The following is a 23,168-nucleotide window of genomic DNA, read 5'->3' on the forward strand; positions in this document are numbered from 1 at the left end:
ATTAACAGGGTGAGAATACATAACCCTACCCAGTTTCTTCCAAGTTGGTTTAAGTCAAGTTTCATTTTGGATCTGACTACTGGTGGGACTACTAGTACTTGGCATCTCAACTCAATGACACATCTAAAATTCAAAACAAATGTCAACCAGTCATTTCCATGATTATCACTAATTATCTATACCCTACTCGCTAAGTTCCTTGGACAGTGGGGTCCCCCAAGGCCCTAAGTAGGTGAAAGTGGTATACCTAGCAACACAAACTTACACGAGTTTAGTTTCTAATGAGAAATACAATGTGTAACATAGTAACAGACTCGTAATACTTGGAACAACACCAAATTCTGATATTCAAGCTCAAAAGTTAAATTATTCCGAGTTTAGACAAACTCATGTTAAGCTTACTCAGTAATTACCCATGCAGAATGATGGCTATACAAAAAAATTATCTCTAAGTTAGCTTTTGAACTCCAACTCAAAACGATAGGAACCGAACTGTTACCAGCATTAGCAGATCACAAATGGCATGAAAAGCTTCGTATGAGTATCGTTGTAATAAAAGCCAAATACAGTTTGTAACCTATAATCTGAATAAATACATCTGCAGTGTTTGCAGTTCAATAGAAGTATGAAAAATAAGAAAGAACCCCCTATCTTGTTTCATATGTAGAACTCCCTGGTGTAGTTTCAACAAAAAGATGATGGTAATACTACTGTTGCTTCTTGTTTGATACCCCAAGGAGAACCGAAGTCAGTTCTAGCTTGACCTATGCAATAATATCCATCATATTAAAAATTGCTAAGATCAAAACTAACAAGAACTTGAACAAAATGAAAGTGGAATTTGGGCAGGTCTTTTAGGTTAGATAATGGGTCAAAATTTAGTTAGCTTTTCAAGCGCGATCGAAAATCAGTCAGGTTGAACCGAAACACCTTTTACAAATATATACACATAGTATGATAATACAAAACCAAATTATTACCACAATAAATCTAACTTTTTGAATCAATGATTTAGAAGGCTGTAGCATTATAAACTCCGTTTAACCAACTTTCAACCCGCTAGACCTATTTGACCCATCTGATGCGTTAAGGAAAAACCAGAACCCAGATCCACCTGTATATAAACAAAAAGTAAAAAAAAATGCTAACTCTGGAACAGAGTAACCGCACATAACTAACAAAGAGGAACCTTACAATCAACATATTATCAACATTAAGCATTTAACTTTTCTAAAAGAATCTTGTTCAAGATCGCTGGATTTGCCTTGCCCTTTGATTCTTTCATCACCTGAAATTTTGGTTTCATATAAATGATAATTAATACGAAAACAAATTTAAAAATCAACAATAATCCCATGAAAAGCTAGACAAAAAGATCAAACCTGTCCCGCAAAAAACCCTTGCAGCTTGGTTTTACCCCCACGGTATTGCTCCAACTGCTTTGGATTATTAGCAATTACTTTATCAATTATTTTCTCGATCTCATTAGGGTCTACTATCTGTCAAGTCAGACATAAAATTGTTCCATAAAGATAAATTTTAGAACCAAATTAAGCTGGAATTGATAGAGCTCTTAACAAACTAACTTTACCTGTACAAGATCTTTCTCTTCAATTAATCCCTTGACGGTTCCACCTTTTTCCATTAGTTCAAGAAGTATCTGCAAAGTTTTACACAGGAATTCTGAACCAACAACGTAAAAGTTCCAAGTTTAATGAACCCTAGAAAAGTGGCAATCTTGACCCATCAGTTATCTAATCGGGTCAAATGAGTGTATAGAGAATCAAACGTCTATAAGTCGCCTAAGTATTATAAATGCATAAACCTCCTAGATCCTTTAATTATAACGTAAATATTACCTGAATATACAAATTCAGTAATCATATGACCCCGTATTGATTAGTGAACATAATAAATTTGGACAAAAATGTTTTGCGTTAAAACTGATTGGCCTATTTTGGTTTTGTCACATCCCGTTTTGACCAATTATGAAATGGACCCGACCGGCTCATTTTGCAGCACTAAGATGAAAGCGAGAAGTAGAAAACACACACCTCTTTCCCTATCTTTCCGCTAATAGTTCCACTTTTTATGGAGGCTATCAACTCACTTAACTCTTCAGGGCTAAGTTTGATTTCATTGATAGCCAGCTTCTCGTTCTTCATGTAAGCAGCAATATCTCCCATGATCCAATTAGCCGCCAGTTTGACATCAGGAACCTTAGCAATAGTGGCATCAAAAAAGTCTGCAACCTGAGACAAGGGAAGATTTCTGATCAGGGTAGGCAATATGATATCAGAAAAGTTCAGTTGGTGTTCAAGAACTTTTTCTTCTTCCATTTATTTATACAAAACACTTCAATTATTTTCAACATATGCACATCCATGTTAAAATATGTATGATGATAGAATGATCTGTTCATCTCAGATAAGGTCTAGTAAAGAAACTTAGGTTAAAAAATGGGCCGAACGGGTTGAACAGTTTGAAGCGTCCCTAAACCAGTTAATTCAAATATTAAGATTATTATGTAATTATATTGTTCTTGTAATCATAATATTTTCTTGATATTCTAAAAATAGAACTAACAGTTTTTGGGACACCCAACCGCACGATTTAGGCTCGTACTAATGTAATTTGACCCATTTCAACCTGTTATTCAACATCTTGCCACTAATGAGAAGGGGGTGACATACGTTCACATCGTTGGCAAGAAAAAGAACGTCTTGTATGCTTAGACCCATCTCCTCGTATCTACGGCGCTTCATTTCTGGAAGTTCAGGTAAAGAATCACGGATACCATTCACATATTCTTCGGTAAGTACAACTTCTGGAAGGTCCGGTTCAGGAAAATATCGATAATCTGCAAGCCCTTCTTTTTTCCTCATTGTAACTGTTTTCTGACAGTAAGAGCAAACAAAAGATAAGCATAAAATGAGTCAACAATTCCTTACAAGGATCAAAAACACATTAATATATCATAAGTAGAGATGACAAAATGAACAGGGAAAAAGTGAATACGATTAATTTTGGTACTGGTTAAAATGTGCCGGATTGGACTGTGTTAACCCAAAACACTTTTTATCCAATAAGCTAGGTCCTTTAGAAAAATATAATGATGTTTAATATGATTACTATAAACATCTTACTTTTTGAAATTAATTAAAGAGGTTGTAAACTCAATAAGACACATATCAACAATTTTTAACTGATTTCTTCAAAGTTATGTTTTTACCCATTAGAGATTAAACATAACTCGAATGACCCATTCATAAGAAATTGGGTCAATAAGTGACTAGTTAACCTGAGAGCCTTCTTCCCAAAGACGAGTTTCTTGCACAATTTCGTCGGCTTGCCCTTCGTTGTAGAGTGCCGCCTGCCTTGCAATCTCAAAATCAATAGCTCTACTCATTGCAGAGAATGAATTCAGATTCTTTATCTCGACCTGTCATTGCACAACCATTGGATAAAGCATAGCTACAAATAAGTAACTCTTAGTTTTATTGGCGGCAAGATGAGCGTGTCGAACAGTTTGGGTAACAGGTTCATGTTGGAAAGGGATAGTTCCAATATGATCCAAAAAGGCCACGTCAGGATGGGTTGACCAGCTAATACCCTTTGTTGTTTTAGTACAAAAAACCCTCCTATAATGAATGCGTTAGTTATGACTACAAAACCCTTTATTACAATAATAATCTAAGTCTTTAAATTAATTGGTTTAAAGTTGTATGCATAAAATTGGACTACATGACTTTCAAGCCGTTCGACCCATTCAACCTGTTCCACTTTTAGCTAAAACTTTTTAGTAGATCTGTTTGATATAATAGACAGTCCAAATCAACCCATCCATATTTAAATGGGTCGAAAATGCCGCCTCTAGTAAGTTTAAAGATCTGGAACCAGAGCAAAAGACTTTATCGTGCAAAATATAAAGCATTTGGAGTAATTTTTTTCTTTTAATTCATCAAAAAATTATGGATCCTAGGATCTTTCTCCCACTCAGTCTTTTTAAGATCTCTTAGCTTATAAAATAGATTAAAATTTCGTTGTTGTTCATTTAAGGAAAATAAATAAGTAAAAGAAAAGTACCTTGGTGCCGAATTCTAATTGTCCAATCGGACGAATAGAAACATTGACATCACAACGAAGTGATCCTTCTTGCATGTTTCCGTTACCTACTCCCAAATATCTCACTACTCTTTGCAGCTCCGCAGCATATTCTGCAGCCTCAATGCCCGTTCGCATATCAGGTTCAGAAACGATTTCAAGCAAAGGAACCCCTGCTCTATTCAAATCAACCTGCTTGCAAGAAACAAAATTTATCTTTGAGAAAATTTTGATTCCTAAATTTGAATTTTAAATCGTTGAATTTGACAACAATCCCTTATGAGTTGTGTCTTTATCGGGTAGGGAGTAACATCTCAAAGAAGAGTATCACATCAGAAATGGGTCCTAAAATGATTTGAAGCTATTTTAATTTGCAAAATAGTCAGTTTTGAAGTGTTTGGGTAAATGACTATAAGTATGATTTTTAGATGTGTATTAAAATAATCTGATCCTGGTAACCAGGGTGTTTGGATCTGCAGTTGACTGATTATTACAAGTTGAAGAATCAAATGATAATCAGTTTCTTAAAGCTGAGAAGTTTATGATTAACACGTTACAACTACTCCCTACGTGATTCTCGATAGCTGATTAGTTTCACTGTTGATCAGAAAATCAAAAACATTGTCCATTTACTCAAACACACAAAAATAATTATAACAACTTCTAAACACACAAAGACACAATAATCAGTTTAAACACAAGTCCAAATACCTTCTAAGAAAAAATGATTGTTGGGCAAATGTAATTAAACCTAACTATCCCAAGCTTCGAGTACCCAGTCATCTGATTTTCAAGTGACAAAATTATTTTAAAAACACACATTTGAGACTCGATAACGATCTTAACGAAACTATGTAAATTAATGGCTGGGGGCAATAATTACCTGAGAATAACTCCCGGTTCCTGTATGGAGTAGCTTCCCTGCATCCTCCTCCATATGAACCCTAGTAATGCCAAACCTTCTATGTCCTCCACCAAATTCAAGTGGAAGATCCAAATCAATGAACCCATTTGTGGCAATCGGAATGTCAAATTGGGAAATCTGGTACCCTTTTGGAAGATCCGGATAAAAGTACTGTTTCCTATCAAACTTTGAACTCAAAGATAATTTGCAGTTGAGTGCAAGACCAAGCATCACCGCAAATTGTATTACTTTAGAGTTCAAAACGGGTAAAGCACCAGGTAGACCCATACAAACAGGACAAACACACGAATTTGGTAGAGACCCGTAATTATAAGCACAGCTACAAAACGCCTTTGTCAGAGTCGATAACTGTACATGTGTTTCTATGCCGATAATTGCTTCATAGTCTTTCAAAACCTTTTCAACGGCTTTTGCTCGTGCAGTTTCTGAGAAGTTTGAGGGAGCCTGTTGTTTTGTCTTAATCGTGGTTTCGGTTTGCGTGCTTTGCATCGAACAAAAAAGAACATGTTTTCTTGCCGAGAATGCAGATGAACATGGTAGTAACAGGTGGCCTTGAATGCCTCTAAATAGTGTAAGAGCCATTAAACTTTTCTTTAACTAATAGGAAATTGGGATTAAACTATGATAAGTATCTGCAATATCAACATACCACAAAATTAATCAGAATTCAATAGCATGTAGTATAATAATATAAAACATATAGGCATACAAGCATTTAAATGCTTGTATATGGGCGGTAAGCCGATAAGCCTATAGAAATGCTAATTCTATGTTTGTAGAATCAGAGGCATATGTCTACCCGTAGAAGCCTATAGAAAACTACCCCGCAAAAGGAAAAATGTTAACCCATCCTATTCATCTAACTTAATCCAAGTCCTTGTCATTGTTTAATCACATCCTAGTCCTAGTTAAATATTAAAAACGCATTAAGTAGTAAATTCACACAAGTAGCAGTAATAACATTTAAAACTCGCCAAGTTATTATACTAATAAATCAATAATATTTTCAAGAAAAAACTTCAATCTAGAGAAAACAATAGGGTTTAGCGAACCGAAATGAAAAAACTATGCATGAATGTAGTATGTAACTCGTTTCTTCTTGACCAATTCGTGGTAATAAACCGGCTGAATCCAGTTGTTGCCACATACAATGAACATTTGTGTATAGTTTCTTAGATTGTGGGACACTAATCCCACGGGTTTAATTTAACAAAAATCAATTGGTAACCGCCTAACTATCTAGCCGGTAAAACGTTACACGAAATGAACAAAAAAACAAGTTACACACGATATACATTCGTGCATAGTTTCCTACATTTTGGTGTACTAAACCGAATACAAAAGGCTGAAAGTTACAATCTTTTTATCACATTTGTGCACAATAATAATAATACTAAAAACCCATCAAAACAATTATACATCCAATAAACAGTCAATGATAATTAGTTAAAGAAATTAAAAGTGGGTATTTCAAGATAATATAAAATGGGAAAATACTAATGATAAAAAAGATTACTTTGTTACCTGGCGAGTAGAATAATCTAAACACACACCAACTGATTGTATGCTGCAATAAACATTATTATTAGTAATATTATCTGCAAAAATGTTAATTCACATTCCTAAATACAAATATTCGTTCAAACTGTGTGTCTCTGTGTGTGTGTTTGAGGTTTTGATAAGTTTTGTGTGTGAGAAAGATAGGCAGCCGTTGAATAGGCTATATAAATGTATATTTATGTAGCAGATTCTTGAGAAATGAAACATGAAGGTGGTCGTGCCGGAGTGGTTATCGGGCATGACTAGAAATCATGTGGGCTTTGCCCGCGCAGGTTCGAATCCTGCCGACCACGTTTCTCTTTTATACATTTTATTGCAACCAATTTCCGACTGCTTCTCCAAGTTTTGGGGTTATGGTTAGTTATTAATTGATCAACTTTTGAACCACCAGGTGCAAAATGGGCGACTTGGTTAACTGCTGATGGAATGAAAGAAACACCCCATTTCGTAAAGAATAGAAAAGACGGTTACACATGGAATTGGATTATTTTTTGAATGGGCCATTCTTTTCTCAAGCTCTAAACAAACACCCCTTCTTAATAGAATGGATTTGGTCTTTCTATTCCTGGTCTTATTTATGCATAACAAAGGCCATGGGTTTAATTGATATAACCCTTGTAAATAATGAGGTTTTGTTTAATCTTTGATAAAACGTTTATTTATTTTGGATAAGAATAAACTTGTCTACATTTCAATCTTTCACATATAACCTAATGAAAACAATATTGTGACTTACTTACTCGGCTAAACCAAAGATATAAAACCACATTGTGAGATTACATAATGAGAATCGTCGTCCGTATCTAACTCGTAAAAACGTATCACATAACACAACACACTCCTAGATTTAGGATTGACCTCATGCGTACTTACTAGTACTTAGTCATTCTTGCTTACACAAACATAGTGAGTATCGGTTGGTCGGGATATTGATAAATTTGCTTTGTTCATTTGAATGGAAAAAATATACTTTTTTTTTTTGGTAAAAGGTTACCCCGATGATTCTATTATAACAACAAATCGGTGTTTCGTACAGGTAATGTGAGTGAATAACACATTAACTCATGTATATGACATGCCATATACATGTAGACAACTAGCTAAGACTAGTAACAAGAAAAACCATATGCTTGCACTACATAATCAAAAGAAACATAGATATCCAATGCAATCTTACCAACTATACATTAGCCATGTTCATCTCTTCCATCATAAGGTGCGCATTGGTGCATCTTCCACGTCTTCAAAACAAGCATATTGCTGGACTTTTCTTTGAATTTGATAGTTAGAATCTTCAATCTAGTGGTAGCCACGATCAAGTCTCGAATCTGGTTAGCACTTCGAGTCTCGTTCGAAAACAATCTTGCATTTCTTTCTTGCCAAATGAAGTATGTCGCTGCCACCACCACCAATCTACTTATGATGCTCGATGCAGATTTCCTCTTTGACAATGACAAAAGATGACTTACAATCAAAATCCATTTTCCATCAATTTGTTGCATATGCGCCAAAGGTCTGATTAAATTCCAAACCTCCATGGAAAAGGAACACTGGAAAAAAAGGTGATCTCGAGAGTCCACACCAGTTCGGCACAATGGGCAACACATTAAGTTGAGATTATACAAGCTCCCAACTTCCCAATGTTTCATCCTATCTTGAGTTTTTAATTTATTCCTAATAACTAACCACAAATGAAACGCATGTCTGGGAATGCAATTATGAAAACAAACAATGTTTACCCACGGTACCTCGTCTTGTCTTAAGCGAATTGTATCCCATACGACACTTGCTGAAAATCGAGGGTTCTTACCTTCAGAAATATGCCAAGTAAGCAAATCAGGTTTATCAGGAAGAAAATGATATTGCTACAACTCACCATACGACACTTGCTGGAAAAAATATACTTTGCACTACTCACCAGTGTATGATGGGAAATGATATTGCTACAACAATATTTATCCATATACAATAATACTTGCATCATATAGTTGTACACTGTACAATAAAATTTATACACTTATTGTAAATTGCTAATTTATGTTGTAGCAATATCACTACCCGTGTGTGATAATATAATTGTTAAATAAAGGTTTTATTATTAATGAGTTGATGTGGTGTTGAAAGAGAGTTACAACCATCTCTTAGTTGGAGAGATGTAAAGGCCACAATGCAAGCCTAACTTTTTTACTTCTAAAAGTAAATAAACTTATTATTATGAAAAAAGAGCAAAATCCTATAAAGAGTATAAAAAGAGGAAATAACAAATTAAAGGAGCATCAAAAGTTCCATTAGAAGTTTTTGTATTTTCATTTTTGCGGTTAATCATAAAAAGCTCGTATTTTATATTTTCTCCACAATCCATCTCGGATTTGATAGCTTTGTTAGAGAAAATCTTATTTTTCTGACACGTCATAATTTTAGCTGTAACTACATCTCTTAACTACTTTTATGATTGCCATTTCAAGTTTTAGATACCAATGACAAGCTATCTACTCCGTTTTATAAAAAACATAATAATAATGTAAGTTAGGATAGTAAAAATGTGTGAATATCATGATCTGAATTTATATGGTCTAAAAAATATATCTTCAAAGAAAAATACCAACGACAATGTAATTAGTGTATAGTTTAGTAAAAAAAAATATTTTATAAATTATGTTTTTAAACTTAAATGTGTATTTGCGTTTATAATACCTCAAAAGGATAAAAACCACACTAGCTGCAACACTTTACCGCTTGAAGCAATGAGCTAACCCGACATTTTCTAGATCATAACTAGCCTAAAAAATGTGCTTACTATAGTGTCTTCCGATCACAACTAAAAATCATTATAAAAGATATTGGTAATTTATAATTTTAAGCTTATAAAACCTCAAATTTCTTGGTTGCTCTATGTTCATATAGGGTGGTATGCGCTTCTTTGCATTTCGTTTTTTTTTTAATAAGTTATATACGGTTGTGCTTTTGTTTGTATGGTTGGTGAATCTTGCTTCATACCACCCACTCATGACTTTTTGGGTAATGCAACAAAAACATCACGGAGTAAAAGTCGATGATTGGGTGGGTTTTTTTTTCTCTCTCCTATACATGTTCTATTTAATTGACACAAATTTTTTTTATAACCAATTTTGCATTCCTAGCAGTAGTAGTTAAAGCTCTGAGTTTAGCATTTGGGTAGTGTTACATCTTCATATTTTCTAGACTCTTATGTATTTTTTGTTGAAGATCTCTAATGCCTTGCTAGTTGATCCTATTTAATAATTATATTATTTTGTCATTAAAAAAAAAACATAATCATATACTTAAACTATAGCAATCTTATTTCAAAAGTTAAATAAAATTCACCAACTATTAAACTTTCATATCATTATGGCCTTTTAAATAAGCCGAAAAGGCTTTAACTAAATAAACAATAAAATTTAACCAATAATTTCTAAATTAAAATAAAAAATGATAAATCATCTTATATATCTTCCTAAAGTCATATAATTTTCTAACTTGATATCTTAGTTTTATCATCTGTGAATGTCATGACCATTTTTATTAGGAGAATTACTATAAAACTCGTTTTAAATTTCATCATTTTCCAACGAAACATAATTTATTTATTATCTTTGATAGATAAAGAAAACAAGAAGGTGGTCGTGCCGGAGTGGTTATCGGGCATGACTAGAAATCATGTGGGCTCTGCCCGCGCAGGTTCGAATCCTGCCGACCACGTTTCATTCCACTTTTTTGTTATTTTTACCAAACTAATCAAATATTTTCTTTCTTTACTTTTCAGTATTTTTCACACACACTTCCTCTTGATTTTCTTTCTTTATTCTCACCGGTTTCTTTAGCTGGAAAACTAACACCACCAGTCAAGATACTAAAATCAGATCCACCACAAGTCACACTTTCTTGAAAACCAATCCGGGTTTTCCATCAATCGGGTGTGGTGGGTCGGGTCATAAGAGTTTGAAGGTGGAAAATGAGGATGAGTGAACAATGGGGTGGTGGAAGAACAGCAGCAATTTCCTTTAGAAATGCCACAATCATTGTTTGTTTCTTTAATTTGATTACTGTTTTGTTTTTGATTCATACCTTTATTTCTCCACCTTCTAAACCCTCCAATGATTTAGGTATCAATCAATCCCTCTCTCATAATTTTCTTTCTTGTAGATACATTATTTGGTTTTATAAAACAAACCCAATAAGCTCATATTTACTTAGAAAATATAACACCCTTTTAATTTTTTGGATGTAAAGTAGTATATACATATACATTGAAATGTAAGATAGTTACATAAATTTGCCTACTTTGCACCTATTTGGCTTTTTACAAGCAAGGTTTGGATCAAGTGGTTAACACTGTTGACTCTAGAGACCGAGGTCAAAGGGTTTGATTCTTACTCCTTGCAAGACCGACAATCCTATTCCACCTTAGGTATTGGTAAGACTGTCTACATTTTAACATCCCTCATACACCGTCAAAAACGGTATTGGAACCCATAACCTGTTAAAGACGATATTATGAGTTACGTACTCACTTACACAAACCTATTTGGCTATTTATATATGTAAGTATATGTTATGTACAATTGTTTAATACTTAATAGTTGTGTCTGATAGAAGGTAGACTAATAGGTTTGAGTTACGATCACCAGTTTGATTAGATGTATAGTTACACCTTAGGAACACTGTGTATTTTCATGAGTAACCCCGGATTGAAAATAAGCTTCCAAGTAGTAGTCTTGGTCAGAGTAACTGGTACTCTGGTAGTGCCATATGAGTATCTGCCTGTTTTTGTTTGTCTTAACCATAGCTCGTAGATCAGTTGAAGTTATGCTCATGTTTTTTTCTTCTTTCCAAAACATTTGTAAATTATCAAAATACAAATGCAATATAAAAAATAAAGCAGAGTTACACTTATAATTAAAGTTTATATAGCAAGTGATTGATGTAGGAAGAAACAAATAATATCACACATAATTGGGTAACGGATCAAGTCCAAATGACTAATATTGACCGGTTTATATATGAGAAGTGCTAGTCTTAGTTTTCTATTATAAAAAAAGTTAAACATTCTATACATACTACTGTATAAGTATAATATTAAGCCGTAATAATATATATGCATTTATAATTACAGCAAATTATATATCTGTTATTATTACTCCGTATAGTTTCATAAACAGGAAACACTCTATCAAATGACACATAAGATTAGTGGGGCCTATTTTACAAACAAATTTGCCCATCATCATGTTTGTTATGTTTTATATATGAACAGATAGATATCAGGTGGGAACAAGTTGGAAGTATGTTATGTTCTGGTACTATTAAGTGTTTCTGGTACCTAATTTTGTGAAATGCTAACTAGACGTTTTGTGTCTTTGGCATCCAGTTCTGCTTAAGTATATAAAGGAATCCGAAGAGCTACGCCTTGCCCTGGAACCTGCAGAACTTATTAAAAGAGTAAGTTTTCAGTTGGATCAAATTATGCTACAGTTTTGACTCTTATCTTGTGTCATTGTGTTCATGTAAGACAGTTGTATATCTCCAGGGCTGATTGAATGATACAAATGGAACATTTTGATTTGCTTTCAGTAATATGAATATTTTGTTAAATGGAATGCTATAGGTAAGAGAAATTGAGAGAGAAGCTCGTGAAGAAGTTGAAACTGGGCAAGAGAAAGATGCAAAACAATCAGCTGCACTTGATTTAATATCGAGGTTGAATAACCATCGATCCTATTCGGATGCTGACAATCAAAAAGGTAAATTTCTTTCTTGAACGTACCAAGAAAATGTATATCTTATTCTTTTATGTAGAGGTAGGCCCGGATGGGTTGGTGGATTTAACTGGGTTTATGTCATAAGAAAAGCTTGTTAAGCGTGGTTTGAAACATGTTGGACTTGGTTGATCCGCCAATGATTGGTTCTATCCCGCTTGCAAGCCTGATTGAGAAATATTTAGGTATTTGCTCAACTGTGGGGTATTGGCTGGAGGTGTTTGACTGGAACATGTGTTGTGTGGCATGTGCATGTTGGTACCAATGCGATACCGGGGTTCAAGGGGTTCCCTCTGATTTCCCCCTTTTTTTTTACTTATAAACCTGCATCATTATTATCGGTAATTCTTTGACATGTTCTCATCTGTTGAACCCATTTGAGCCGTTTCCTCTATGAATATTTATATCTTACTATACTTCACGATTGACACGTTTTCTTATAATATGGTTAAATTACCGCCTTTGTTGCTTCAGAATTCAATACGCAGTTCCATGTTTCACAATACTGATAATATGGGTCTGATGTAAAAAGGAGACATACCCTAACGAGTAAAGTCAAATGAACTGCATAACTGATTTCAATTTCATATGCATATTTAACAATTCAAGTTTTCCTGATGTTGCATTTGTTCTAAAGGTTGACCAGTTATCCACATCTTTTTTAAATATGCTTAGAATTTAATCAAATGTGAAATTTAAAATGTTTGTCTTTCGACCTTAAGAGTCAAATATTTATGTACCCAGCAATCACCATATACCTTGTTACCTCTTGTCAGCTCTAGAGGAATGGCGGAAACGAAAGATGGAACGAGCAAGACAACGCGGCTATGGTAAAAATGGAACCACCTCCTTTCAAGGATAATTTTTTTTCCGCTCATGGCAACAAGTTCGTTCAAGTATGTATATAAGAATGAGAAAAGCTTACAATATGCAACTTGCTGAACTATCTGTAACAAATGCGTTTTCATTTTATACTTGACGATTGAGTGTATGTACAATACACAGTTACACACACACATCTATATATGAAGATTTTGATTCATGTATGTTATCCAAATTGATCCTCATGAAGGATCCTTCTGTCATTCTGGAAGACTATGAGTAAATCTATTCCTGTGATTTGAGAGTTGCCATAACACAGTCAAACACACACCATGAAGAATAAAGCAAATGGGTAGCAGATATTTGTTATGCATTTACTGGAAATTAGCTCAACCACGGAAAGATTAGATGCAGTTGGAACCTTACACCAACCAAGAATTTTTTTTTTTTTCCAGATTGGAGGCACCTTCTGACATTTAACAAGAATGTGACCCTGAATTTCGGGCTTGGATCTGCACAGAAGGAGGGACACACTGCTGCCATCAATACCTTTCTTGTCAAGCTTACAAAGAGTGGAAATCGGACTTATTTATCTTTTTAAGCCGCGAATATTTAGTCAGGATAGACATCGAGCGAGAAGGATCAATATCAAGAGACCATTGACCATTCACATCTATCTTGGATAGACAGCAACTTTTATACCCGAATAATATGAAATTTATGACAAGGGACTTTAGTTTTGTCCGTACTGTTATTTCAAAATGGTTGACTACATTAGCTGGAGCACAGAACGGACTCAATAGATTGGTAGGCTACCAAGCACCGTCGTCGATGATGTCATACCCTACCTATCGATCATAATCTAGACTTCCAATATGAACATCTACCGCATTATCCATGATTTTCACCAATCATTAAGTTAAGATCATATATTAACCAACCAGAAGACCCAAGTAATTAAATGATAACGCACCATGACTGCAATGAATTGAAGACGCCACAAAAATTTACAGTCACGGGATCAATATAGACACCTTTTAGCAGACTGATTTCGAGTGTCTACTGTCGAGGCACCTTGAAAACTTGTAAAGACTCGAATGAGATTGTTGGCTTTTAGCTCTAAACATTCGCCAAAAAATAAGGCGTAACTGGCATGGTATAAAAGAAAGACTCTTAAGAACTACCATCACACAACATTATGCCACATAAAAATATTGTCATAAGCTTCAGTCACAATTAGTATCATGGAAAAATATCGGAGGGAACAAAATTAAAACATTCATAGAATATAAATCTAAAAGGGGCCAAAATGTTAAAACCTATAAGAAAATTTTTAAAATTCATAAAAATTTAAAAACTTTGAAGCCCCCCCCCCCCCCCCCCCCCCCCCTTTCTTTAGGCACGCCCCTACTTAAATCCCCTAGACGGAATTCTATTTCCATAGGGAATTCCATTGATAAAAACCGATGATTCCATATTCTCAGTTCTTTCAACCAAAATGCATATGTGAATTTTGAAGAAAACTCCCAGAGACATTTCAAAACCTCATTATGGATTTGCCTCCCTTGGATGAATGCCGATTGATCCGGTGAGGTAAAACCCGCTAGGACCAAACCGCCTTGACCTCATTTATGGTAATTCCGGCTTCAAGAAAGGATGCATTCCAATCTTTTAAAAGAACTTTGAAAAAGAGGCATTTCTAAACCGATTAGTGGGTAGTCTGTATTAGGGTGAGAAAAAAATGTCTCATTTTTAACTGCATCCGAAATGGTGACTTCTAGCTTTCTTTTTGAGAAAAAGCATGGAAGAAGCTGGTGCGCTCCATGGTCCACTTGAAGTGACATTTTTGTTTCAAGGCTCAAGCAAAAGTTGCATTAACTTGACCTTTTTGATTCTGCTATTGAAGCAAAAGACCCAAGAGAACTTTTATCAATTTAAAAATTTCGGTAACATGGCTCCCCTTCGGTATATTTGCTACCCAATTAAGAGAATGATAATTGTTTAATTTTTTTCTTCTTCTTCTTTCTCTTTTATCAAACGTATATCTAGTTTTACTATGACAAGTACGAGGAGATAGATTATCGTCTTCTTTTTCATAGCGGGACGAGAGAACCATAGTTATAATGTACTTTAAAATGTTTATTATTTAAGATGTTTGAAGAATGTCTCTATTCAATGAAAATGATAACTTTTGTCTACTTAAATATTAATGGCAAGATTATGAATCTCTAGACTTCTAAGAATTATTGTAGGAAAAAAAGTGAGGGTGGTTACCAATAGACAAACTAAGTTGAGTGAAATACCCTTCATATTTTTTTATTTTGCTCATAAAAACAAAAATCACATGTTAATGTTAAAAGAATCATAAAAACAAAAATCACATGTTAATGTTAAAAGAATAATAACGAAAATGCTAAACAAATCCTTTAAGCCTTAATTCAAGATGTATAAAAAAAACTATACTTTTTCATATTAAAAGACCCTTGAATTGAATTTTATAATAAGTGTACAATTATTTAATGCATCTTACGGTTTCATTTAGCAAAATCTATACAAAAAAAAATTAAGATATAAAGGGTTTTACCCAACTTGGGTCAACACCAACGAGTGAGTGTGTTACATGAGGTCCTTTTGTGATCTTGCTCTTTTTTCATCTTGTGAGAGCTTGTATGCAATTAGAGTTCTCATGGGATAGCGAAATCTCCTGAATACAGGGGGGAGATACACGTAACATTGGCTTCAGACATGTTATCCGACCAATATATCTTTGCGGTTCCTACATTTTTAATACATCACCTCTGTTTGGATGCGATGACTCCATTTTTGCACGTATTCATTAGTATATAGATATATGTACAACCCAAAATATAGTTTTGCTCGGTTACCAACTGCTTTACAAAAGACTACGACAAAAGTAATGGCCAACCTAATTGTATGTCTATCTTGCATCTTACCCTGTGCATTATGCTTTACAAGACGATAAAGTCAATTAGGAAACCTTAGCTTATGTAGTCTGTAGCCATCTAACTCCTTGGTATATATTAGAATCAGTGCAGTGAAGACCTGTTTTCTGAGTGGCCGTCCGAGCTTTGAAGATGGGCTGAAACTATTAGTATCACAGTAACCATCTTACCCTTGTGCTTTATGCACTTCAAGGGCTGATGAGTAGAAGCTAGTTGACTTCACGACCCCTATTAATTTTTCTGGAACGAAGATAAGATGTCATGCAGTTGGAAACTGAGCTGCAAAATAGTTGTCCAACATATCCGTTTTTATAGCCGATCTACAGAACAAAATATTTGAATGAAGATTAGTATCTGGCAGTCCAATTAATGGCAAAATTCTACATATTATATGCAAGTGTATAAATGCCGATGCCTCAAAGACTTTTATATGGATTAACCAAAAGAAAAGAATCAAGTCATCGATTTCATAGAAGAATAACTGGACGACTTTCTTAGACAAAATCTTTACCTTATAATGAATTTAGCCAGATTAGGATGCAATAACCAACTGCTATGGTTGCACAAAGAGTGCTAAACTTATATAATTAATTTGAATTCATCAAGACTATGTTAATGAAAAAACTTGGACAAACATCGGCTCATTGATTGGTAACTTGATATATTGAAGAATAAATTTATACTGTAAATATTTTCTTAAAGATCTCGAGAGAATGTAAAAAGACTTCAATTTGGACACATGATTCTGAATATGGATGCCACAGTGATCACACTTTCAATTTCTCAACAGAAAGAGCGGTACATAATCAACATGAAATTCAACTGATCCATGTCCATGAGAATGAAATGAGTACTTACAAAATCAGGATTACAGACCTAATTATATACATATGTCCAGTTAGGATGTTGGAACACAAGAAAAACATAAATACTATAATAACAGCCCCAACCCTCTTTGGAATATGAAAACCCAATGAAAAAAATACCAAGTTTAAGGTATGTCAAAAATCAGGGATGTCGAACACCACTGAAATATCTTATTGAGTCGCCAAAAATAAATAAATAAAGATCTATATCTATAAGGATTTCAAATAGTATACCTTAGTAAGTTGCGTGTTGACGTGCATTGATATCTACAAAAAAAAACATCTTGAAACTGTTTAGTTACAAATGGCCGGCGTTTCTGTCCATTCACCGGAAGCCCCATAATCGAGACTAAGCTCCCTTAATGGAGGAATGTCTTCCATAGCAAACAGCATAAGGTGAGGAAATGCAATATTGGAATGATCGAACATCACTAATTGCACAAAAACATTTGGACAAGAACTATGGCTCATGTAACATGCAACATTTCTCATTCTAGAAACATCTACAGCAAATTCCAATTGTGGTACAATTGGATACGAAGGGCGTACATAATCCCTGAAAACTTGAGAAAAGTCCCCCCATTCAGCCCATCTATCACCAAACCGACTTGGGTACACTAAACTATCCTCTCCATTCATGGTGAAAACGTGTGCTTGATCTTTTGTGAGAACAACTCCAGTATATTCACAAAGAAAAGAACCAGCTTGTATCAAATCCAGCGACCTAACTCCCCAACCCGTTTCTAGTGATCTAAACACCTCAAAACTATTCCTCACACCATATTGGCTGACCCTGTTCCCGCACCTGGAAGAGCAAGAACAGAATGGACCACATTCATAAATCAACGGCTTTCCTGCCAAAAGAAGCCCGTTAGAATCATACGCAACTTCACCTCCATTCTTCTTAGCACACAGACAATCAGATGTACATCTATCAACACAATTACATCCACCGCTATTTCCAGCATTATGATACACAAATGGTGGAAATACCGTTTTCACAAGATAATCATAGTTCAACGGCTCATTATTATCATCAATGTCATTATATAATAACACAGGCACATTTTCTTTCGTCAACGAAATATCCAAACTTGCATACCCCACAGGCCTCGCTTCCAACGGGTTATCCCTAATTCTCTCAGCAAACCTAAGAATCGCACTTCCCATCTCAGGCTGATCTTCCATTCTAACAAGTTTATACTTATACACCCCAAAACCCGACTTCCCTATATCAAACCAATATTCTTCAATCTTATATATCCCATCATAAACATAAACTTTATCACTAGCACTACCTTTATACTTAAAACCACGAATAACACGTATCTCAATCCCATAATGCATACTCCTCTCCATTCCAAGATTCCCTCCTTCCAACCTCTGATGAACCGCCTGTTTGGAATGCTTATCTTGTCCACCATGACCCGTATACACGATCACATCCCCTTTATCCTCATCATCTTCATACCCACCCGACACAATCACACTAGTCGCAATCGGCTCCCCATTCGAGCTCTGACTCGAACTCAAATAATCAATCCCTGCCTGAACTTGCCCATGTATCCCCAACACACACAATTCCATCCTAAAAAAGAAAACGTCTCCTACATTAACACCAGGTATCGGTCCCACTATCCGTTTATCGCGATTTAACCATAAGTCATTATCTTTCATTAAAGCTGCAGCCTTTAAATCACCCCTAGTTCGAGTCATACGTAAATTACTATTCGGGTTATTCACATTAAAAATGGACCTATGTTTATCATCTCCTAACATAATATATATCCATAATGCATCATACAACATTCTTGTTTTCCTAACTACCTGTCTAAAATACATTTCTTCCTCAAGTTCAAGATTCGAAACACGAACCAGTTCAGCCGATCTTTGCGGCTTTTTCCTACGAAACGAGCTTTCGATATTCGAAAGCTCGTTATTATTATAATTATCATAGTATAACTCTTGTTGAGTTTGTTCAGGTACAGGTACTATAGCTAAGGCATCAGGCTTTACTATATTATTATTATTATCATCCACGTCATCATCATCATCATCATCTATAACTATATAATTTACAATTTGCTTACCATTGTTGTTTCCATTAGGGCCAAGATTAGGGCTTTGAAGATGATGATGAAATTGGGGTTCTTTCTCAGGTGGGATATCAAGGGGTTCATCTAAGGGTTCAAGTTTAGGGAACATTTTTTGAAGTGGTGGTGGCGTTGTGGTGGTTCACCACCGGTGATGGTGGTGGTAGAGGTGGTGGGGTTGCAAGATTGGATCAAAAGTGAACTAATTGCTACTAATTTGGATGAAATGAAAAAAAACTTGGATCATAGAGAAAAGAGAAAGAAAAAAGATGAGATCTTGTGTAAGATCTAGGGGGAAAAAAAAATTGGTTTGATGATGCTAAAAAGTGTAATTGTGTGAGAGAGAAGATGAACATTTGGTTTTATACTAATTTTTGAGGTAGGTAGGGTTATGTTTGGGTTGAGTTGAATTAAATTGAATTGAGCTTGGGTTGGGTTGGATTGGATTGGGTTAAGTTAAATTGTGTTTTGTTTAAGTTAAATTTAGTAACGAACTTGAATTTATAAATAGAATTTTAAAAACAATAATTAATATAAAATAAATATTATAACATTACAATCATTACAAATAATAATTTTAATACATAATAAATAATAGAGAAAATGTCACAAATGGTCTTTGTGGTTTGTCACATTCGTATTTTGCCTCCTGTGCTTTTTTTTCGTCGCAACTGTTTCCTAACTTTTTCATTTTTATTGCTAGAAGCCCCTGGCACTAACTTCTGTTAAATTTCACCGTTAAAACCCTTCACGTGCGAATCACGCGAGGGTATAATCGTCCTATTGCCAATCACAAGGACTATTTGTAATAATAAATCATTTGGAATTTAATATGTTTATACCTATTCTATTTATCTTACACCAGATCTCTCTCTCTATATATATATATATATATACATATACTAACATACCTATCTAATCTTTATCTTCTATAATCTAATTTATGTTAACAAGAAAAAGCTCCGATTCTTTAATCCTCAGCAAAACCCACCTAGTTCAATCACTCAAAAACCCAATATCATTTTTTTTATAATCACTTACCAATCAAAACCCAATTCGATTAATCAAGTTTCTCATCATAAATAAAACCTATTTGTAAAAGTTCATCAAATCTTGATTCATGACGTTATCTCTGAGTTTTAATCAACAATGTTTAAGCAATACAAATAAATATAGAAGACCCCGATGGAGTATATATATGCGCCGGAAAAATGGAGGTGGCGGTGTTGGATGGTTTATTGAACCGGCTGCCAGAAAGAAGCACCACCCCCGTCCGCTATAATCTATTGTAGGAAACCAAAAGATGCCAAATATGGTGAATCTTGTTTGTATGTGCCAAAAAGAATGCATCAAATTAAAAAAAAAAAAAAAACAGAGTTAATAATACCTTTAAATGGACATATATTTGTTATTCTCCACCTGTTCGTTTTCGTTTTTGCAACATTCTTAGTGGATGAAAGTGGGCATATGTTTGTAGCTTTGTTACATGACACGCAATTCATCATTGTCCTTGGATATAAGTTTTAGATTTTATTTTTTTTTTTGTTAATTTGTGGTATTTTAGATTTAATAGCAACATGAAGATTTGTGATATTCAATTTGAAGATGCCTCAGACTAAAAATATGCTTCTGGTAAGCAATTATGTACATATTTTTTAATGTGCTTTTTTAGCAATAGTTTGGATAGATTATAGTTAATGTTGGGCTTGTGATATACATTTTGTTGCTTCATAATAGATTCATAGATAATGATTAAAAATGAGGATAGAGATGAAGGATTTACAGAAAAAGAAATATGAATTTGGATTTAGAGTTGTGTGTTTGGTCGGATTTTGGTGGTGGTGACCGGAAGAGAAAGATGAAAAATAATGCATGATGATTGATTGTGTGTGTGTTTGTAGATCAGTGAAGAAGGAAGAAGAGTGAAAGAATAAGATTAGGGTTTTTTTGGAGAAAGTTTAATTTGGGGGTTTAATGAAAGAGAAGGACAAAACATGAGTAAATATAGTGGTAGTGTAACTTGAATGGACAATTATGCCCTCTTTAAACGGCAAAATTTAACTGAACTTAGTGTCAAGGGCTTCTAGCAACGAAAATGAAAAAGTCAGGGACCAGTTGCAATGAAAAAAAAAGCACAGGGGGCAAAATGCGAATGGAACAAACCACAGGGACCATTTGTGACATTTTTTCTAATTAATAAATCTTTTACTTTGATATTTGTTTTATTAAAACCAAAACCTTTAGAGCATGCACAATGGTATAATCATATTAAAGACTTTTTTCAATGTCCCTACTATTAAACTATGATATTAAATTATGAGTGTTAGTTAAAGGTATAAAATGTATTTTAATAAATGAAATTCAAAAGTTAGTATGAGTGTATAGAAAAAAGTCATTGATCAAATAGGTTGAGGATTATCAACCTTTTGAAGAAAAAAGTTATTCACTCCAATGGTAATAAGCTATTTAAAGACTTTTTTATCCAAAAAAAAAAACTTTTCATCAATCTCTCATTGGAAATGCCCTTATAGATGATAAGCTTATGAAATGTACTAAGAAAAACATATATTTTTTTTTTATAGTAATTTATGATTAGGTAGGGTTATGTTTGGGCTGAGTTAATTTGAATAAATGAGTTAAGTTTTGTTTAAGTTAAATTTAATGGAGTTGATCTTATAGACTTGGTTGGTTATTATAAAACAAAAGTTAATATAAACTTAACATGATAAGATCATGATCATTATAGATAATAATCTTTGATGCACAATAACTTACAACTAATAAAAAATGATTGTTTTATTTTTTTATTTTAATATTTGTTTTCTTAAAACAAAACTCTTATAGATTATAAGTTTATGGAATGTATTAAGAAGAACATGTTGATTTATATTATTTTGTGAGTTAGGTAGGGTTATGTTTGGGCTGGATTGAATTGAATTGATCTAGGTAGGATTAGACTAGATAGTGTTTACGTTTAATTTAATGATGGAGTTGATTTTATAGGTAGAGCTAGTAATTATGATATAAAATAAATTTGATAAGATCTTGATTATTATTGATAATAATTTTGCTATACAATAATTTAATAGAAATTGATTGTTTTTTTTTATTTTAATTCTTATTTTTTCAAAACCAAAACCTTTATATATAATAAGTTTATAAAATGTATTGAGTGAGAAGGATTACAAATCAGAAATTTAATTGATAATACATGATTTTTATAAATTTAATTATTATAAAGGGTTTAGTCTATAATTGGTCCAATTGATTTATCGAATTTTACATCGACGGTTTTTTTATAAGATATTTAGCATCAATTTAAAGCCTTGGTTTTATTGCAAGCTTGAGATTTAAACCTTTTCTTGATTTCTAATCATGTATTCTTAATAGCCATATGATTGGGCTTCTTGCATCACTCGTCTAAAACTTGACTTGTTACAAACTTGAACCATGAGAAAATCCACAAGGAACATCATTATAAGGCTTATTGTCTATGATTTAATATTCCAAGTTTATTTATATATTTATTAGTAAGTTATTTAATCATCTCATATCTGTTTTTTTTTAATAGGGGGTTTGGTTATTATAAAAGGTAGTAGATTAATGTTAAAGTTTATGAAAGCTGGCGTTTTCTCAAGAAAACCTTTATGATTTCGGTTTTGATTAATCTTTTGGCATTGAGTCATTTAATCGCATGCGAAACTGCATCGATTGGTATCAGAGCTATGTTTGCTTAAATGGCTCTTTGTGGAAGTATACTTCATTATGGTAGATACGCCGGTTGAGGCAACGATTAAAGACGATTCGAAGATATTTAGTCACTAGATGCAATTAATCTTTGAATTCAAGTTGGTTGCGAGCAGAGGCGGAGGGAATAGGGTGACGAGGGGGTAGAGGTGCTTAAAAAAACCGGTTAACCTAACCGATCCATTCAAAAACCGGTTAACCTAACCGGTTACTAACCGATTTGTACTGTAACGGTTATAGGTTTTTATTAACCGTAGGTTAGTAACCGATCATCACTTTCAAAACAATAATCGGTTAACCATTAACCGTTT

General features: G+C 33.9%; 3 protein-coding genes and 2 non-coding genes across 8 annotated transcripts; 3 read left to right on the plus strand and 2 right to left on the minus strand.

The window, feature by feature from the left end:
* Positions 1-519: 519 nt before the first annotated feature.
* LOC122581826 (glutamyl-tRNA(Gln) amidotransferase subunit B, chloroplastic/mitochondrial) lies at positions 520-6,676 on the minus strand. 4 transcript variants are annotated; one of them, XR_006321053.1, is made up of 11 exons: positions 6,554-6,676; positions 4,988-5,661; positions 4,087-4,296; positions 3,302-3,442; positions 2,694-2,897; positions 2,055-2,252; positions 1,592-1,660; positions 1,383-1,499; positions 1,195-1,288; positions 981-1,114; positions 520-764 (listed from the first exon to the last, which is right to left on the minus strand). XR_006321053.1 is itself a non-coding variant. In XM_043754122.1 (10 exons), the coding sequence occupies exons 2-9, from the start codon at positions 5,609-5,611 to the stop codon at positions 1,214-1,216; spliced, it is 1,638 nt and encodes a 545-aa protein (XP_043610057.1). In that variant the 5' UTR covers positions 5,612-5,661; positions 6,554-6,675; the 3' UTR covers positions 520-764; positions 1,195-1,213. The 4 variants fall into 4 exon arrangements, 2 of the variants coding, with proteins under 2 accessions (XP_043610057.1, XP_043610058.1); XR_006321052.1 differs by having other exon boundaries at positions 981-1,288; positions 6,554-6,675; XM_043754122.1 differs by lacking the exon at positions 981-1,114 and having other exon boundaries at positions 6,554-6,675.
* Positions 6,677-6,800: 124 nt separating this feature from the next.
* On the plus strand, positions 6,801-6,882 carry TRNAS-AGA. The gene has a single exon. It is a non-coding gene; the product is annotated as a tRNA-Ser (tRNA).
* Positions 6,883-10,227: 3,345 nt separating this feature from the next.
* Positions 10,228-10,309, plus strand: TRNAS-AGA. The gene has a single exon. It is a non-coding gene; the product is annotated as a tRNA-Ser (tRNA).
* A 74-nt stretch (positions 10,310-10,383) lies between these two features.
* Positions 10,384-13,412, plus strand: LOC122582272. The gene is made up of 4 exons (XM_043754644.1): positions 10,384-10,713; positions 11,979-12,049; positions 12,216-12,351; positions 13,143-13,412. Exons 1-4 carry the CDS (start codon positions 10,563-10,565, stop codon positions 13,226-13,228), a joined length of 444 nt encoding a protein of 147 aa, XP_043610579.1. The 5' UTR covers positions 10,384-10,562; the 3' UTR covers positions 13,229-13,412.
* Positions 13,413-15,910: 2,498 nt separating this feature from the next.
* On the minus strand, positions 15,911-19,408 carry LOC122582213 (histone-lysine N-methyltransferase family member SUVH9-like). The gene is made up of 2 exons (XM_043754574.1): positions 17,252-19,408; positions 15,911-16,471 (listed from the first exon to the last, which is right to left on the minus strand). The coding sequence occupies exon 1, from the start codon at positions 19,220-19,222 to the stop codon at positions 17,312-17,314; it is 1,911 nt and encodes a 636-aa protein (XP_043610509.1). The 5' UTR covers positions 19,223-19,408; the 3' UTR covers positions 15,911-16,471; positions 17,252-17,311.
* Positions 19,409-23,168: the final 3,760 nt, after the last annotated feature.

The sequence above is a fragment of the Erigeron canadensis genome, chromosome 9 (assembly GCF_010389155.1).
Source record: "Erigeron canadensis isolate Cc75 chromosome 9, C_canadensis_v1, whole genome shotgun sequence".
Lineage (NCBI taxonomy): Eukaryota > Viridiplantae > Streptophyta > Magnoliopsida > Asterales > Asteraceae > Erigeron > Erigeron canadensis.

Excerpts from the sequence above, each read along its gene's own strand:
- LOC122582213 (XM_043754574.1), bottom strand. The coding sequence starts at position 19,222 with ATGTTCCCTAAACTTGAACCCTTAGATGAACCCCTTGATATCCCACCT.
- LOC122581826 (XM_043754122.1), bottom strand. The coding sequence starts at position 5,611 with ATGGCTCTTACACTATTTAGAGGCATTCAAGGCCACCTGTTACTACCA. Across the intron at positions 1,661-2,054 it reads GCGGAAAGATAGGGAAAGAG|ATACTTCTTGAACTAATGGA; the intron begins GTGTGTGTTTTC and ends AAAACTTTGCAG. Across the intron at positions 1,289-1,382 it reads AAGGGTTTTTTGCGGGACAG|GTGATGAAAGAATCAAAGGG; the intron begins GTTTGATCTTTT and ends CCAAAATTTCAG.
- LOC122582272 (XM_043754644.1), top strand. The coding sequence starts at position 10,563 with ATGAGGATGAGTGAACAATGGGGTGGTGGAAGAACAGCAGCAATTTCC. Across the intron at positions 10,714-11,978 it reads TAAACCCTCCAATGATTTAG|TTCTGCTTAAGTATATAAAG; the intron begins GTATCAATCAAT and ends TTTGGCATCCAG. Across the intron at positions 12,352-13,142 it reads GGATGCTGACAATCAAAAAG|CTCTAGAGGAATGGCGGAAA; the intron begins GTAAATTTCTTT and ends ACCTCTTGTCAG.